The 19,398-nt window shown below is 34.0% G+C and overlaps 2 protein-coding genes across 2 annotated transcripts; both read left to right on the top strand.

Annotated features, from left to right (window-relative positions):
• Window positions 1-8,224: 8,224 nt before the first annotated feature.
• LOC133204947 (nacrein-like protein) lies at window positions 8,225-16,880 on the top strand. The gene is made up of 5 exons (XM_061340690.1): window positions 8,225-8,381; window positions 11,659-11,823; window positions 15,836-16,071; window positions 16,172-16,264; window positions 16,728-16,880. The coding sequence occupies exons 1-5, from the start codon at window positions 8,225-8,227 to the stop codon at window positions 16,878-16,880; spliced, it is 804 nt and encodes a 267-aa protein (XP_061196674.1).
• A 648-nt stretch (window positions 16,881-17,528) lies between these two features.
• LOC133204948 (nacrein-like protein) lies at window positions 17,529-18,454 on the top strand. The gene is made up of 3 exons (XM_061340691.1): window positions 17,529-17,624; window positions 18,033-18,262; window positions 18,371-18,454. The coding sequence occupies exons 1-3, from the start codon at window positions 17,546-17,548 to the stop codon at window positions 18,452-18,454; spliced, it is 393 nt and encodes a 130-aa protein (XP_061196675.1). The 5' UTR covers window positions 17,529-17,545.
• Window positions 18,455-19,398: the final 944 nt, after the last annotated feature.

Genomic DNA, 19,398 nt, shown 5'->3' on the forward strand with positions numbered 1-19,398 from the left:
AGATTTTTAAATATTTTTCCTATATATTCCTATGTAAAACTTTGATCGCCCATTGTGGCCCCACCCTACCCCCGGGGGTCATGATTTGAACAAACTTGAATCTACACTACCTGAGGATGCTTCCAAGTAAATATGAACAATCATGGCTTTGCTGTTCTTGAGAAGAAGATTTTTGAAGATTTTTCCTATATATTCCTATATAAAAATTTGATCGCCCATTGTGGCCCCACCCGACCCCCTGGGGGTCATGATTTGAACAAACTGGAATGTACACTATCTGAGGATGCTACCATATAAATATGACCAAGTTTGGCTTTGCTGTTCTTGAGAAGAAGATTTTTAAAGATTTTTCTTGTATATTTCCTATGTAAAACTTTGATCGCCCATTGCGGCCCCACCCTACCCCCGGGGGTCATGATTTGAACAAACTTGAATCTACACTACCTGAGGATGCTTCCACATAAGTTTCATGTTTTCAAGCACAGTGGTTCTTGAGAAGAAGATTTTTTAATGTTGCCATTAATTTTTCACGAATTCTTAATTATCTCCCCTTGGAAGAGGGCGTGGCCCTTCATTTGAACAAACTTGAATCCCCTTTACCCAAGGATACTTTGTGGCAAGTTTGGTTGAAATTGGCCCAGTGGTTCTTGAGAAGAAGTCGAAAATGTGAAAAGTTTACAGACGGACAGACAGACAGACAGACGGACTACAGACAAAATGTGATCAGAAAAGCTCACTTGAGCCTTCGGCTCAGGTGAGCTAAAAAGTCTATCCTTGGTAGTATCAAATGACATGGAAAGCTTTTTAAGATCATAAATAGTAAACATATGTATAGTAAAATATAATGAGAGAATTATGATAATAGAAAGAATTGGATGGTGAGAATATTTTTAACATAAATTTTAAGATGTGGTATACGATGATAGTCCTCCTGTTTACAATTCATAATGACTTTCGCTTGCGAATGCTGCAAATCGCAATCCAGCTTCTCATGGTACAGAGTTCCATTTTGCTTAATTAAATAATCGGCTATACTATTTTAACCCAAAAAATCACTTTGGGAAGCGTTTATACTCTTTAACAACCTGTTCGAAAATATTTTTTTTCTCACTCAAAAACGCAAAAGACTATGTCTCTTTCAGCAAATCAACCTTGTAGTTTAGCCAGCATATACATGTATGCTCTAATTCGATCTTTCGTGTGCAAGAGTGGGTAGCTCGTTCGTGTTTAGACTGTTCGCTGATAAAATCAAGTTTGAAGAATTCATACTTTAATTATATATTGTTAGAACATTGATATATAAATTGATGAGGGTCAAACCATTCACTATCCCCTTTGAGATAACCGTTAACATACATGTACGGGCGCGTTGTTTTACGCTTCTATTTAAAAAGATATATATGTAAATATTACCTAAATTGACCACTGCAATAATTAACCTCAAATATCAACTGCAATGAAGAAGACAAAAACACCTTTTACATAAATTATATATATATAAATAAATATTTTTCATGTCATTACTTTGGCTTTGAATGGCTGCTTAATTTGGCCTTTCGGAGAAGTATCTTTGTTAATATAGCCTTCAAGCAATAATTCTGAATGTTCATTTAGTTGTCAGATACAGCGAATGATGACATTATTTAGCCTAATTCAGATCTAAAACTAGTTCTTATCGTTCGTTAAAAGAATTCGATTTCCCGCGATGACCGAAAGTAGAGATGCGAAAAAATGATTATAAATGAATTCTAGTTTATTGAACGATGTCAAAAGTTTTCATCCTCTTCTAGAATACCATATCTCCCTAGCTTTTTCTTGTCGGGGATGTCGACAAATCCAATGTAATCACGGAAATTTGTGCACCTGTCGTTCTCAGACACATGCTTGAAATCTGTGGAAACATTGGATAAATTTTTTTTTAAATGCCCCTAGTTCAAATCACTCGATATCTAATGAGATTTTATGACGAGTGGCCCCAAAAATGGGTACCTAAGCGAACCAAAAATGAATTTTGTAGAAAAGCGGTAGATTTACGAATAAAAGCGATAGGCGGAAGAGATGGAGTAAAAAAGCAGTAGACTTCCACCTAAAGCAGTTGAGTTAACATGTATGGTGTATATACAGCTCAAAAAACTTTTGAAACCTTATAATTTTGTGAACGATTTAAATGCACACTTCGGAAAGAAAAGTATGTAGTTTTTAACAAAGATACAAACATAAGCTATTGACTTTAAATTTGGCAATTTCATGATTAATTCGTTGTCCGGTGATTTTTCTCTAAAACTTTTTTCTCTCCTAGGTTATTTCTCTCTACTACCATTTCACGGTCGGTCATTTCACTCTCCTACCTAGGTTATTTCACTCCATTTTTATCTGGTCTAATAAAATTATTTACAACTCCATTCTTGTGTTATTAACTTTTATCTGGTCAAATAAATTAATTTAATCAATTTATAACACTTATAAAAACTGAACGAGAGGAATGCTGTCGGTATCTTATTTACAGGATAAAATAATTTAATTATTTAATAAAAACAATAAATTGATACCGTTGCCCAGCCCTTGCCACGTGGAGGCCTCCTCGATAAGGACCATAAATTTGAAAGAAAAATTTAAAGCCAAAGTTAATAAATTTATTAAAATGATCAATCCTTACCTTATCCGATAATGAAATTTTGTCTTTGAACAAAATATTATATAAATCAAACTCGAAACCAAAGAAAAAAATAATATCTGTGAAAATTTTACTTTTATCGATTGATTTCATAAGTGTAACATGTATTTACGAATCAAAAATAAAAAAGTTTCAAATAACATACTTAGCTCAAAATCATACGACAAAAAAGAAGGGGGAGAGGGGAACAAATCTGACGTAAAATATAATTTTTAGAAAAAATGACACTAGTATATTAAGAAACCAAAAATGTAAATATTAACAAGATTTTTAAGTAATCGTACATTTTTAAACTAAAAAAGATAGGAAAGCGATGAATACAGAAACGTAAAAAAGTGCTATTAATATAAAAAAAAAAAAACTAAAATACAATATTTACTTATTGACAATCTATACAATATGTACAAAGTAGCCAAATCTAACGAATAACAGTTAATTTAGCAAAAAAAAAAAAAAAAAAAATTTAAAAAAATTATAACGGATTATCAGATTTCGAAGATGAATTTACTCAGTGAGACAATAGACACCTCCACAAATTCGCAGGAAATGGCTTGTAGTGAAGATCTTATCGTCATATTCCCCCACGCTTGCCGAAGTTTCTTCTCCACCCTTTTGCTGGTCATTCTTGCATCGTGATACAGGTCCTGTGTGGAAACCTGGACGTGCACAATTTCAGCCATCTTCTGCAGCAGAGGAACCAAGAGGTAGAACCCGAAGTTTCCGTGCCCAGCTTTGCCATTGCGAGGATTGTGCCATCCTAGGTAATTGTTTTAAGAATAAGCAAGTCAATAAAATTAAGGGGGTTGGGAAGGAGGGAGGGGAGTTAATTATATAAGGTACATATGAAACAGTTAAATCTTCTACATGCCTTCGGTATCGTTTTTGGTACGAATCTCCTGTTTGTTTGTTTGTATGTTGTTTAACGTTCCTCTCGAGAATTTTTCACTCATATGGAGACGCCACCACTTGCCGGTGGAGAGCTGCAAATTTTGTCCTATACTCGGCACTTACGGCCATTGAGCAGTGAGGGATCTTTTTCGTGCCAGCACCTACTGCGACATGGGACCTCGGTTTATACGGTCTCATCCGAAAGACCGGTCTCCACGTCCCACAGTGGGATTGAGCCCGCGACGTAAGGATCAACTCCTTACTCCGCGACTCTAGAGCAGACGCTCTAACCACTGCGCCACGCGGGCGACCTCCTGCTCGTAGATGGACCAGGCGGGAATAGGGAATACTGCGTTGCTAATACACTGTCTCTCCATGTAGTGTGTGAGGGACAGAAGAGAAGAAGATGGTTGAACCTTTTCTTGCATTGCCCGGAATGTGGTTTTGATGTCATGTAAAGGCAGAAATGGAAGGATCATTAACTGTTTAATAACCAGTGAGTTGCCTTTTTCTCATGATAGGTGGCAGCAAGTCCAATGCCCTGCACATGTCTCCATAATGCCTGTGTGCTAGCAACCTAGCAATTACCCGATTTGAATGAAATGATACTAAAGTACGTATAGCTGTTGTTCAATGTCATCAGAGAAGAAGCAAACATTCCGAACTTTGGAATATTTTAATAAATAACAAAACCAATCACATCCCATTCGTACATCAAGACATCATTTTTTATCGACTGATGTCATAAATGTATATTTATAAACACCAAACCGTGATTTCTTGGGTTTGAAAGACAGAAAGCGCAAATTTTAGAATTCACTTTCGGTGGCGAGCGGAAGTGCTCTGGACGAAAAAATTTAAAGTAAATTGATGTAGATTTATCTGCCATGCTCTGTAGTTTCTGAAATCAGGTAATTGTTAGGTTGCTAGCACACAATTTAAAAAGGAAAAAGACTTTGATAATTCAAATTTTTAGATTTATGAATTTGGAGTAGCTGCAGATGTTAAGCTCGATGGTCTGAAAAATTGAGATAGACGAAGAGATTTTGTCAGTAATTTTTCGGAGAGCTTCAGTTTTGTAGCTATAATTTGAAGAAAAGGTCAACTAGTCGGATCAAAACAAAAAACTACACATATTAAACTTTACACAGGGCTCACGGCGGCTGTGACCGATCAACCTCGGATGCTTACTTAGTATCACCTCTGGAATTTCTAGATATTTTCTAGATACTTGTATTGTTAATAGATTTTTTAGAATAAAAATTAAGTCTTGCGAAAGGCCTTCCCCTAAGTTGACAACAAAGCACTTTTACACAGATCGAAACCTCATTATTGAAGATACATGTACACGCATCTCAGCACAATAAAAAACAAATAGTCATTTTTTCACAAATATTTTAAAAGCAGCCTTTTTCAATCATTTTAGGAAGAATATAACAATAAATCTTAAAATCAATTGGGATAATTTAGTTAATTTTGGTGGAAAACTAAACCGCACAAGGTAATTGCTATTGGATTTACAATATGACGTCAAACTAGTATGGCTTCACCTTAAATCGAATGTTGACTGACTGACGTTTTTCATACTAATTGTTAGGCCATTTTTTTTCACGCTTAACTGTCCACGGATTTTTCCATTTGTCCGATCACGACAAGGAGCCCACATTAAGTGTGACTAATGGATAGGGGATGCTTACTCCTCCATGGCACCTGATCCCACTTCTGATGTATTTAGAGGTCTGTTTTTGCTCTGCTCCCAAATTGTACTGTTCTAATGGATTTTGGGCTTGATTACTATTCGTTATCTACACATTTCACATGATATTATGTTTTCAGAACAGAATAAAAATCGCCCAATAGATACGTATTTTTAAAACTTTTTTGCGAAATCTTTCTTTATCATCCGATTCATATTTGTATATTTTACAGATCATAGACGTTTATAGTGAAATATATGGAAATAACGAACAGTATTCAAGCTCAAAAGTCCATTAAACAATAAAAATCAGGAGCAGAGCAAACACGGACCTCAAAAACATCAGAGGTGGGATCATGTGCCATGGAGGAGTAAGCATCCCATGCCGACCGGTCACACCCGTCGTGTTCTCCTTGTCGTAATCGGGAAATAACGGGAAAATCCGTGGACAATTCAGTGAGTAAGTAATGGCCTAACAATTAGTATGAAAAATGTCAGTAAGCACTTGACTTAATGATATATTGTATTTGCTGACAAGGTCATTGTATCGACCATAGAACTTAGAAATATGATTTTAAACGAGACTGCTGATATTCTTGTTTCATCAATTAGTTTGTCAATAAACTACCTCGTTTTAGAAATTTGTCATACGTAGTGCATGCTCTTGCGTATCGAATCAACAGAGATATATATATATATATATATAAACCCCGTATGCAGGTGATAAAGGTATATTGCTCAATAAGTAAGGGAAGTTGACGATTGAAAAGTAAGTCATCACGTTTATCATAAAGCTAACAACTAAACTATATGACAAACTAGATGACTTTCGGATCGGCTTTTCTATCGCAATCTTCGTACATGTATTTATGTAGTAATATTCTACTATCGCTTGCATATGGTGTTTAAACCAACCTCTTAACTTATTCGGTACTTTAGGGTATGCTCTGAGTACTATCAACTTTTATGCAGATCGAGACAGGATACTGAAAAATAAGATGTTACAGGGCTTTCAACAGTAATCATCAAAGTCAGCATTTCGAAAATTCCTGGGTCATAATGACCTGATTAGCAAATACATTTATTTTTCCATTTTATGATTGATTGATTGATTGTATATTGTTTTACGTCCCATTCGAGAATTTTTCACTCATATAGAGACGTCACCTTTTTACCTTGACCTTGTTTTACAAAATTTTACCCAACTTTAACCTTGGCCATAACTTTGAACAGTTGGTTCAAGGGCTTTCATACTTCACATGTGTAATCCTTGTGACAAGACCTTCCTGTAGATACCAACAATTATAGCCCATTGATCTTGTCCTCGGAGTTTGACCTACTTTAGGAAAACTTTAAGCTTGGTCATTACTTTTGAGCAGTAGGTGCTTGGGCTTTCATACTTCATATATGTAATCCTTGTGACAAGACCTTCCTTTGGATACCAACAACTTTGACCCTTTGACCTTGGAGTTTGTCCTACTTTTAAAAAACTTTAACCTTTGCCATAATCTTTTGAACGGTTGGTGGGCTTTCATTCTTCACATGTATAATTCTTGTGAGAAGGCCTTTCCTTAGGCACCATTAATTTTGACATTTGACTTCGACCTTGATGTTTGATTTACTTTTGAAAAACTTAAACCTTTTCCGTATCTTTTCAATGGTTGCTGCTAGGATGTTTATATTTCACAAGTATATTTTTGGAAGACTTTACTTCGGGTACCAACATATTTGATTTGCATTTGAGAAAGTTTAACCTTCGTTATAAGTTAAGGGGGCATCAGTGTTTCACAAACACATCTGTTTTTCTTAATTTTAAAGGTTATGCATTGTGTAATTTTAGATTCTTAATAACTTTAACAAATTTTCAAATATCCATAAGACCATATTGTTCATGATTTTTTTATTTTTTTTTTATTTTTTTTTTATTTTTTTGCATTATGACGAGTTACATGTACTTAATCTCATTATTGTTAAACTTTGAATGAAGAATCAAAATATTTGCAGTTAAAGATTTAGTTTATTTACATATGTAATAAAACAAAACTTAAGTTGTTTTTTCAAGATTTTTGAGAAAGAGTTTGAATCATCTGACTTAAAGCAAGATCTAGGATTCCTCTGATAAAGGAGAACATCCAGAAAATAAAAGATGGAACATGTATATAGCACATATGTAGATTAATTGCACATTTGGGACAAGATATGCATGATCATTTTTTGTTCACTCCATTCCTTTGCAGTTTCTGGGTTTTATGGAAGTTTTACGTGCAGTTAAGGTTAAAATTGCTTGCATCTCCACCTCCATTTGCCATATATATTGGATAGTTAATTAATGGGTTCTTTCGGTTTTAATGAAAATCGATGAAGGGCATCTAAAACATCACACAATTCTAATCATTCAAATTGTAGGATACCTTAGCTCTATGTCTGAAAATTTCATGTATGTTGTGTACTGTTGACTTAAAAATACATGCACTCACACGCAACTAGATTCGCCATGTCAAAGGACATATGCAAGTTTACAAATTCACCGGGGCTTATCTAATGATCCTATTAAATATAAATTTTACAATTTTGTTTTATTTGTTCTTGAATAGATGATGACGAATTTTCATTAATTTATATCTTTTCTTCATAGAGTAAAAATAAATGTCTCAATAATTTCCGAACGGCCCTCAAATTTGATTTAAAATTTCAAAGCAGAAAGCATCAGAAATTATTTCAACCTACCTTTCTAAATTAGATTTTAACTTGAGCATTTTATTTAAAAAATGCTATCAGTTTTGAAATATTTTCCTTACAAAAATTGCACTGTGTTTCTCTTATGCTTGTCAAATTCAGTTTTATCAAAATTAATCATCCCTCTTTTATTATTTAAATATTAAAAAAAAATATTGAACGACCTGTTACAAAACACTAAAAAATGTTGTATAAAAGGTGCATGTTGGCCATGTTTTAGTTCAGTGATAATGGGGCGGTTTGGTTTACTTGCTGTTTTGGGTTTGTGTTTAGTAGGGGATATTCATGGAGCAGGATACATTGGGAAGCGTCCATCATCGCAGGGACAGTGTCACTACCAAAATATCAATGCTGCTCACTTCAGTTACGAAATAAACCACTGTGAAGGTAGGTTGTCAGATTAATACTTTTTTTTAAAGTATTTCATATTCCCAAAATACCACTGTATATGTATTTAGATGGCAGAATATTGGAGTTTTATGAAGAGACTGACTTTTACAATCGACGACTGACTTTTACAGTTTAAAGGGACCAACTCCAAACATAAAAAAGGTGTAATAGGTGTCTATTCAATAACAAACTTCAGAACATATGATTAGAGTTTGATTTCGATAAATAAGAAATTTTAAGTTTCAGGGCTGGTAACACATTATTGACAAATATCTGGATAAATTGCATTTGTCTTTTTATAGCGATCGAGCGCTCTTGGTACATACATGGGAAAATGCGCATTAAAGTGGTAAAATTAATCGTTTGAATGGAACGTTTGGGTCTTTCTTATCGAACGTCATTTGTTAAATAATGACACGCCCATTTCGTTAGAATTGAGAATGTTTTAAGACATCCCACTCTCTGAGACTAGCAGCGCGAGTTTTGCTGAAATGAGGATATTATGAAGTTTGGAGAAAGATCGAGTGCGAGACTCCCCGCTTCTGTAAAACTCACGTTCTGCAAGGAATATGTTCGTATATGTCATGTCTATTGACGTTATCACAAATCGCATACCGATCGAACACGTTTTTACCTGGTGTTTATGTCAACTCCCAATCTGATTGACTTTTGTATTTATGGAATACCTGTTCTAAGGTATTCGAATGAGTCATATGAGAAATTAACGACAATCGAGGGCTGTCACTCAGTGCAGACTGTGTTTCCCCGCCGACTCTCCCCTACAATAAACTGCATTCTTCTTTCTGAAGAAATACCAGTATAAAATAACTTTCAAAAGAAAGCTTTATTCAAACGCTTCAACCACTGTAGGACAGGCACATAGTATAGTTAATAAAAGTGTGTTGGGGGGGGGGGGGAGCAGCCAGAAAAAAAATTCCCGATTTCCTGAAAAAACTTTGACAAGCCAAAAAATTTCCAAACTCCAAAATCATATTTCGGGGGGGGGGGGGGTGTTCCAACTTCTTTCAAGATCAAATTTTCTTCATATATTGCCACATAACCCTGATTTTCACTATGCTGCAACCAAAAGTTGGGGGCACCTGCTTTTCTATGAACATTTTCTAAATTAAAAGGTTATGTTTGGAAAAAAGAGGAGGGGGGGAGACCCCTCTGCACCCCCCCCCCGATACTATGTGCCTGCAGAATACACCGCTTTAAACAACTCTTTTTTTCATGAGAAGTTTCTAGGTCTGTTAACTTGTCATTCGCCTTAAAGGAGTTAACAAAATTACATTTGAAAAACCATTTGAATTATTAAATAAATTGATATTGATTTATTTTATTGAAGTTACTAATAAATTTTACTGAATGAAAAATGTGAAAGAATACTGCATTACATGTGCTAGGATTGATTTATTCAGACCCCGAGAATTCTCAGAAGCTTCGGGAACTATCCTTAATAAATTCACTGTATGCCTTTTGGTTGGACCTAAGCAAATCCAAAATCGGCATGTTCTTGCCTTCCTGTTATCTGTCTGGTCTAGCTTTCGGGTGAACTCAATAAAAGCGCAATTTACACTAATCACTTATCTTCCTGAAGAGCGCATCTCCACAACTTCAGGCGTCCTGAGTCCACTCGTGGCCATGAGACCCTGATAAACTTCATTCGATACCAAGAGCAATGCAAGACAAAGAATAACAGCAGTTTTGAGGGTTAAAATCTGAAGTTGTTCGGCTTTCTTCGTTAAAGCCTCGAGTCTAAACGAAAGTTAGAGAAGTGCTGATGGAAAAGATGTGAGCTTTTGCGACATGGCCGAAACCTTTGATCTTCTTTCACTTTCAGTTTATTAGGAACCTTCAAGTCTTCTGTGATCTTTTTATATTGTTCTTATTTTTTATTTATGAGCACATACATGCATGTATGATATGGAACCCCCCCCCCCCCGACACACACTTATTGCCTTGGAACACTCTTGGGGAACCAAGCAAGAGACGTACAGTAGAATCATTACCAAAAATTTTCCGAAACTCTGGAGAGTTCCCGGGGTCAGTGATTCCGAATAAACAAATGCTAACATATGCATATTTAATGCACTATTCGTTCAGACTTTTCAAAAATTAAATTTTATTGAATTGACAAATGCTATTTTGTTAACAAAAGCGAATTCAAACATAGAAATTCATAAACAGACCAATAAAATTTTCATTAGCAGGTTGTTTTGAGCTTTACTGTCAGTGTATCATGCGTACCACGCACTCGCTGTAAAAACACGAACTCAAGTTATCCTGATACATGTATTTGTAAATTATAATGTGTTATCAGCCCTGAAGTTTAAAAGTTCTCATTGTTATTGAATAGACATCTATTACATGTTTTTAATGTTTGGAGTTGATCCCTTTAAATTGTAAAAGTCAGTCGCCAATTGTAAAAGTCGGTCTCTTCATAAAACTCCATTAAGAACTTGTATACTCTGAGTACTTGCACTCTCGATCAGAATCCTTGCCTAGTGTTTTATATATTCATATTTATTATGCACAAAAAAGCAATCTGTTAAGAATACATATATTCATATTTCCATTAGTAAGTTTGGAAAGAAATCAAACGATAAAAATACAGATCACATATATCAAGTCCAGCCCTGGTCCCTAAGACTTAACAGGAACAGCATAAACAGCATGATATTTGGATGAATACGTTTACTAAAACCCCAGTCGAATTTCCAAAGAACGATCAACGACCAATGGATTAATCAGTCATTAAGTAGTCCGTTGACCAGCCCTCGATCATCGTCCGACCATCCGCAGACATTTTGTTAAGTCGGTCGTCGGTCGGTCGACATTTAGATATTGGGTTTTCGTAAATCTCGGCCGACGATGAAAATCAAACTGCGGCTCAGCGCTCGATGATCGGGCGACGATTGACCGACCTATAAATATTTAAACATTTAAAGTCATCGGTGTTCCTAGGGAATAAAGTGACTGCTCCGCGTCGCCCCGGCGATACTAGTGTCGATCATCTTTTTCATCCGAAGATACGAGAAAAAGATGGTCACCGGATCATCGGCTTAAATGTTACCTAGTTATAACACACTATGACTTTAAAACAGAGAACTATCATAGGCTAGTATTTATTCTTAATTAGATGAAAAGTCTGCTCATACAAACGGTCATAATGCAAAATATTCGTATTATGAATGATATAACATCAAGCAATGATATAATGCTTCTATGTATTTTTTCACACAAACATTTTCATAAAGTAAACATTTTACAGGTCCATCTAATTGGTGTGAGGTACACGAGTGTTGGTCGGCTTGTGGGTCAGAACAGAGACAATCTCCAATTAACATTGACACCCATCAAGCTCAGAGAGAAGATCTTGCAAACATTCAGTTGTGGAACAAACATAAAAGAATTCCTGCAGATATATCTAATAATGGTAGGTAATAAACAGACAAGCCTGCTCATTTTCAATGTCCATTTTAAATAAATGGACGAAAAAATATTTGTAATTAAATCCACTCACCGGTCACGTTGGCTTACTTGTAGGGCATTTGCTACGTGATTGGGAGATCCGGGTTCGATTCTCGTTCCCTGCGTCAAACCTAAGACGTAAACATAGGTAGTGATTGTTCTTTCGCCAAGAACTCGGCATAAGAAGTGAAAGTTACGGGTCTTTAGGACGATACCATAAAAACCAAGGTCCCTTGACCGGTAGGCGTTGGCACGATAAAGAACCCTCAATGTTCAATGGCCCTGTGTACCCAGTATAGGACTACATTTTAAGCCGTTCTTTGGTATACAGTGACATCTTTATATGAATAAAAAATGTTAAAATGGGACATAAAACAACATACAATCAATTAATTAAATCCATTCAGAGTGCCAGAACATATTCTTTTACACATCAGTCATTGAATTTCTCTAGTCTTCTGGTTTTCATGTCTATAAAATAGAATCAAATATGGAGATAACGAACAGTAATCAAGTTCAGAAGTCCATAGCAAAACTACATTTAAGGGGCAGAGTAAACACGGACTTCTAAAACATCAGAGGTGGGATCAGGTGCCATGGAGGAGTAAGCATCCCATGCCGTGTGCTCCTTGTCATGATCGAGAAAACGGAAAAATCCATATACAATTCAGTGTGTAAATAATGACCTATAACAATTAGTTTGAAAAACGTCAGTCAGCATTCGACTAAATGATAGATTGTATTTGCTGACAAGGTCATTGTATCGACTTAAAAAGAACATGCGAAATGATGGCTTTAAACGAAACTGTTGATTTTCTTGTTTCATCAATTTGCTTGTCAATAGCTTTAGAAATTGTTCGTACGTAGAGCATACTTTTGCATATCGAATCAACTGGGAGAGATAAACCCAATATGCAGTTTATAATGGTATATTGCTACTTAAGTAAGGGAAGTTGATGATAGAAAAGTTGAAGTCATCATTGACCACAAGTCTGCACACATTAAGTTTTGCCAGTGGTCGGTTGATTAGAAGTTTACTTTCAGGTTACTCGTGTATTATATGATTTTACAGATTTTAGGCTCTTGCATTTTGATCGATTCCTGATTCGCTCTAAGGCGCATAATATTTTTGCTAAATCTACGCACTATTCAATGTTTTATTATGCATGTAAAATGAAAAAATTAGACACAAAAAGTATTTCAATGCTACCTTTATTTTTTCAAAAATGTGGCAAAATTGTTTAAATAAGATTTTTTTTTAATTTGAAGCTGTTTGAAATTTATAAATTATGAGGGATCCTGGAGTTATGTAAATCTTGTTTGATTTAATTAATGGCATATTTTCAGATTTTTTTTTCATTTTACTCTACTGATTTAAACATTGCAATTTAAAGATTGTGTCACTCAGATTAACACAACATGTCAGCTGTTGGAAGAAACATGACATTTATATTAAATTAACATGGCACGTTCCCTACATTGTCAATCAAAAGAAAAATTCAAGGAAACCAGGATTTTACATACAAAATATTTAATGGAGAATTCAGTTTACAAATATATTACTGAAACTCAATACATCAAAATCTTATTTATTTGTTCTATAAATTATCTCTTTCTAAAAATGATTTGAATTAATGAAAGTTTTGCGTGTTAAGTATCCTTTTAAAAATATATTTACATTGCTTGTGTGAGAAACATAACAATTTTTTAATGTTGGCGTATTCCTGTATTTAAGATTTTGATATTAAGTAAAAATAGTTGTCCAAAAAGAAAAAAAAAAGACTAGAAAGAAAAAAAGAAATTACGCTCCACTTTGGATAATATACATTTGTGGTATTTCTCAGCTTTATAAACATGCTGAGAACAAATAACTTCATATCTGTATGATGTTTTCCAAATGTCATAGGTCATTACGTGGCTTAATATCACACGGAGTATTTATTAAAATATCCACATGCAATAATACTACTTTCTTTAGTTTTAAATAATGTGCAACTCAGAACAACTATTTGCTTTATTAAATCAAATTTAATTTTAAAAATTAAACCAAAAAAAAAAAAAACCATGTATGTGTTGATCCAATCCTTTGTTTATTCCATATATAAACAACTACGTTATCGTCACATTGGTGAAGTTGATGTTTTATTTCAGCTGCATATATGCGGCACAGTTTTTTTTTCCTTTTTTAGCTCACCTGAGCTGAAAGCTCAAGTGAGCTTTTCTGATCACCCGTTGTCCGTCCGTCTGTCCATCTGTCCGTCCGTCTGTAAACTTTTCACATTTTCAACTTCTTCTCAAGAACCACTGGGCCAATTTAAACCAAACTTGGTACAAAGCATCCTTGGGGGAAGGGAAGTTTAAATTGTTAAAATGAAGGGCCAAATCCCCTTCAAAAGGGAGATAATCAATAACATACAAAAATAGGGTGGGGTCATTGAAAAATCTTCTCAAGAACCACTGGGCCAGAAAAGTTGAAACTTATGTGGAAGCATCTTTGAGTAGTGTAGATTCTAAATTGTTCAAATCATGACCCCCGGGGGTAGGGCGGGGTCACAATAGGGAATCCAAGTTTTACATTAAAATATGTAGTAAAAATCTTTAAAAATCTTCTTCTCAAGAACCAGTGGGCCAGAAAAGTTGAAACTTATGTGGAAGCATCCTTGAGTAGTGTAGATTCTAAATTGTTCAAATCATGACCCCCGGGGGTAGGGCGGGGTCACAATAGGGAATCCAAGTTTTACATTGAAATATGTAGTAAAAATCTTTAAAAAATCTTCTTCTCAAGAACCAGTGGGCCAGAAAGGCTGAAGCTTATGTGGAAACATCCTGGGGTTGTGTAGATTTTAAATTGTTCAAATCATGACCCCCGGGGGTAGGGCGGGGCCACAATAGGGAATCCAAGTTTTACATTGAAATATATAGTAAAAATCTTCTTCTCAAGAACCAGTGGGCCAGAAAGGCTGAAACTTATGTGGAAGGATACTAGGGTAGAGTAGATTCTAAATTGTTCAAATCATGACCCCAGGGGATAGGGCGGGGCCACAATAGGGAATCCAAGTTTTACATTGAAATATGTAGTAAAAAAATCTTCTTCTCAAGAACCAGTGGGCTAGAAAAGCTGAAACTTATGTGGAAGCATCCTGGGGTAGTGTAGATTTTAATTATTCAAATCATGACCCCTGGGGGAAGGGTGGGGCCACAATAAGTACTACAAGGGGGGAGAAATCAGGTGAAAAACAGCAAGGCCAAAGTTACTCAGGTGAGCGTTGTGGCCCATGGGTCTCTTGTTTCTTTTGCAAGGCTGGCTAACATTCTTCATCATAAACTCTGAGTGGTATTCGATAATTCTTTTTTCGTACCTTTTCTCACATTTTTGCAAGACTTGCGGAATATGTGGCACATGCCACAAAAATTCCGGTAGCACATATGACCTAGCCTATCGACGAGAACATTGGCTTGACTAGATAAGCTTGACTAGATAAACAGTCTTCGAAACAGTGTCTCAGTACCCAAATCATAAGGAGTATGCCAAACTTAAAATCATAAATATGAACATTTTTCACTTAAATTTGATGAAGTTTAGGTTGAATTTTAATCATACTAAATTAAGTGATTCCATTCCTTTTTCGACCTATATATCTCAAACTTTCTACAATAAAAAGCATCCTGTTTCTTATGCCTTTTCATCCATCAAGTAACAGTATTCAGAGAAACAAAAATATCCATCAGAAAGCAATCTTCTCATCAGTGATCACAATTTAGTTATTGAATCTCGAATTTTGAATGAGTCTTCTGGGCTTTCGTACAAGTATTAGATATAATAACAAGTTTGAAAATTTCACTGGGAAATGAAGTAGGTTGGTAGGTGATCAATCTTACAATTTTTTGATCACGTGACCAAACACTTCATTTCCCGTGAAGTTTTTAAACTTGTTATGTATTTAATGAACTTGATGATTATCATTTCATATATACAGGGCACTCACCCCACTTTGATGTTCACGTTGACAAAATCAGTTGGTTCAAAAATATTATCTTGACCAATGTCCCCTTCAAAGAAGACAAGCAGTTTATCTTCGCAGAGCTTCATATCCATGTAGGGATCGAGAGCGAGACAGACCGCAGTACCAAAAATCATGAATACTCAAAATCAAAAGTGAACGACCATGAAGGATCGGAACACAGCATCGATAACAAATTCTTTCCCATGGAGGTACAATCCTATGATTTGAATTATAACAAATTGGTACTATTTAGGAAAAAGGCTTTACAATTCTTTTTAAATACAATGGCTGAAATTTTTTCTCCTTCAGGGTCACATGGTTTTCTATGATAGGACATATAGTAACTTTTCTATGGCGAAACCAGTCCCCGACAGTCTTGTGGTAATAGGTGTGATGATAAAAGTAAGAAAAAAATCAAATCGTGCATGATTTACATTCATTTGAAACTTTTTAAAATATATATAAATGATTCAACGATGGCTTGCCAAGAGATTGTTTTAAAATCAACACTGAGTAGAAAGTGAAGAGTATATAAAACATATCATATACCAAAAAAGTCATCATCATGATGTTTTAAAATTTGATTTTTCCATTTTGCACAATTAAACTCATAATCTGTAATTTTGACAATTCGATGAAATTTTGAAAAATGGTTTTAAGTTATTAAAGAAAATAAATGGAAATATTTTGCAATTGTCAAAATCATCACAGGTTGTATATATATATATATATATATATATATATATATATATATATATATATATATATATATATATATATATATATATATATATATATATATATATACTGATTTTTTTTTCAAACCATAGCATGTGGTTAATGTATTCGTTTTTCCTTTACAAAGGTGAAAGATGATGATGATGATGATTATGAAGATGATGAGAACAATAAAGAAGAAGAGGAAACAGAAGAAGAATATGTTGATGAAGAGGAGGAGAGTCATCAGGCATTCGAATTGCTATATAAAGAAATTAAAGAGATTCTTTTTGAGTCGTAGAAATATGTTAAGAATTTTGAATTCAGACGTTGATTTCAAATTTTAAATCTCATGGAACTTGCTACTATTAGGCTGGTAACTTTTATAAAATCAAGTTAATTATTTTTAGTGCATGATAACAAATATTGGCAGAAAATCATGTCCTTTGCATTAATTAGTTTTTGACCCGTTTAGATGTAATGCAAGAAAAATCTTTTGTAGGATCACAGGTATACGTACAGCCGCGTTTGTTCAGTAAACAATGAATATGAAGATAATTACAGTAAAAAGTGTTACAATGGGGTGAGATGAAACCTTTTTAAAAAGTTGATCATGAATCATTTTTTTTAACCAATGTTACTGTTTGTTCAGTGTACGCATGTTAGATATTTAATTAAAGAAACAAATTTTCAAATACATGTACATTAGATGATTACATCAAAAAGTATAATAATGGCTTTTTGGTCAAGTATTTTATGATGCATGTTGTTAGAGTTGAAGAAAGATAGAACAAAGTTAGGAATATATATAAAAAGAACTGACACATTAAAACACTATCACGGTTTTTTAATCTTAAATGAAATTTAGAAAATTTCTCTATATTTTCCTTCTTTAATAGTTATTTTCATAAATCAAAACAGCACTCAAAGTGCAAGGTGAGATTTGCTAAAACCTTAAGTTATCTCATGGAGAGATACTACGAGGAAATTCGGGAGCATAAACCCAGTGCACCAGAGGATTTCCTAAAAGAGGACCCTGATTATCGTAAGTTGCCATCTTTTCAGTGTATCTTTAATGTACAGTATTCTTATCAAAGGAATTAGCATATCGCCAAATGGAAAGATGTTTAATATTCAGTAAATTATGCGGAACAATTCGGATAGCAGTACACAATATGCAAATTTACGTTCAGTGTTATAAAAAGCAATGTTAAGTAATAGAACCATTATCTATATAAAGAAGATGACATGTATCCACTGTTTAAAAGAAAATTGCTCATTTTAGTCAATTTAATAGATGTTAATGTGCCAGTTTACACAAACACAGGTGTAATTTTGAAACAGAAAGTTTACACTTTAAGATTTCTAAATTCTAAAATCTGCTAAACTAGCCTTAGTGTATTTTTTTTTTTTTTTTTTTTTTTATTTAATGAAAAAAAGCACAATATTTTAGCCTTCTATCAGTGTGGAGACACGCCAGATTTAGAATTCATCTATAGTAATTGCATGAAGAAAAACACTGACCATGATGAACATGTGCAGGTGGATTGCGGGATATCACCAACAGATGTTCTTCCATATGATCAGAGATTCTACACGTACGCCGGATCTTTGACTACGCCGCCTTGTTACGAAACTGTTCAATGGATTGTGTTTAAGTGTCCAATTAAAGTGTCAAAAAGGGTTTGTGTCGTTGTCACAATTCTTTTTTAAAATATTTTTTTATTCTTATCTAGAAAAAGAATTCAGAAATAAGAAGTACATTTTCAAACTATATGAATTGATTTGTAGGCATTTGAGAACTTAAAGTTGGTCCAAGATTCCCACAAAGATCCTCTTAAAAAGTTTGGTGTACGGAGACCACTTCAGGTATAATTTTTCTTGATCATGGTGGAAAAAAACGTTCTATCTCAAATTATCCGTTGACTATCAATTACCATCTAAATTCTTAATATACTGGGAAATCACTAATTCTCGAAGAGTCAAATCATCGAGAATACAGGAAAAAACCCATTGGTTAGTGGTGATTTGATTTCAAGGTTAAAAGGAAATATGATACAGTAGTTTTAAATTTTAACATGTGGAGGAAATGAATTTACGAGGTCTCTTCATGTAAAGAAAACAATGAAAATTAAAGTCAATGAAAACATAATAGTGATTTCATAATGTGATATATTGATTTAAAAATACGTTCAAAGAAATTTTTTCGAATTTTTTATCCATTTGTGTGCATTATAAAGTGAAGAATAAAATTAAACAATTAACGACTAAATGCACTCATAATCACTTTACAGCAAAAAAAATAATTTGAAATTGAACGTTTCTTTAAGTGAAAATATGCGTGTGGAACGTTTTATAATGGTGCATTAACTTTCAGAAATGTGTATATACGTTGTATATGTTTTTTTTTTAATTTATTTATTTTTTAATATCATTTTTGGATAAATTGTATCAAAAGGATCGCTAAAATTTCTTTCCTAGCACATGCATTATTCCGTAAATTTGATTTATTGTTGTAGTTTTGCACTACATCATAAATTCTTATCATTAATTATGTCTAATTATTGCTCATTACTGAAGATTCTATCGTCAATATTCTTTTTTTTTTCCAGAGAAATCATATAAATGTCATCAGAAACTTCTGAGATTTGTTTCATTCTGAAGCTTATATTTGATACACAATTATATCTGTATCTGGTATTATAAATAAAATGATAATGGAAAATAAAATGGACCCAATGACATTCTTTTTTTTTATTAGTTACAATGCTTTTACGCATGAAAAAGGCGATACTACATGTAGATGTGCAAAGGTTTGT

This window comes from Saccostrea echinata, unplaced genomic scaffold, assembly GCF_033153115.1.
Source record: "Saccostrea echinata isolate AGI-Se365-2 ecotype Australia unplaced genomic scaffold, CSIRO_AGI_Sech_v1 ptg000054l, whole genome shotgun sequence".
Taxonomy (NCBI): Eukaryota; Metazoa; Mollusca; class Bivalvia; order Ostreida; family Ostreidae; genus Saccostrea; species Saccostrea echinata.

Bases quoted from the DNA above. Each gene is read 5' to 3' on its own strand.
- LOC133204947 (XM_061340690.1), top strand. From the start codon at position 8,225: ATGGGGCGGTTTGGTTTACTTGCTGTTTTGGGTTTGTGTTTAGTAGGG. The intron at 8,382-11,658 runs GTAGGTTGTCAG...AACATTTTACAG, and splicing joins CGAAATAAACCACTGTGAAG to GTCCATCTAATTGGTGTGAG. The intron at 11,824-15,835 runs GTAGGTAATAAA...TCATATATACAG, and splicing joins TGCAGATATATCTAATAATG to GGCACTCACCCCACTTTGAT.
- LOC133204948 (XM_061340691.1), top strand. From the start codon at position 17,546: ATGGAGAGATACTACGAGGAAATTCGGGAGCATAAACCCAGTGCACCA. The intron at 17,625-18,032 runs GTAAGTTGCCAT...ACAATATTTTAG, and splicing joins AAAAGAGGACCCTGATTATC to CCTTCTATCAGTGTGGAGAC. The intron at 18,263-18,370 runs GTTTGTGTCGTT...ATTGATTTGTAG, and splicing joins CAATTAAAGTGTCAAAAAGG to GCATTTGAGAACTTAAAGTT.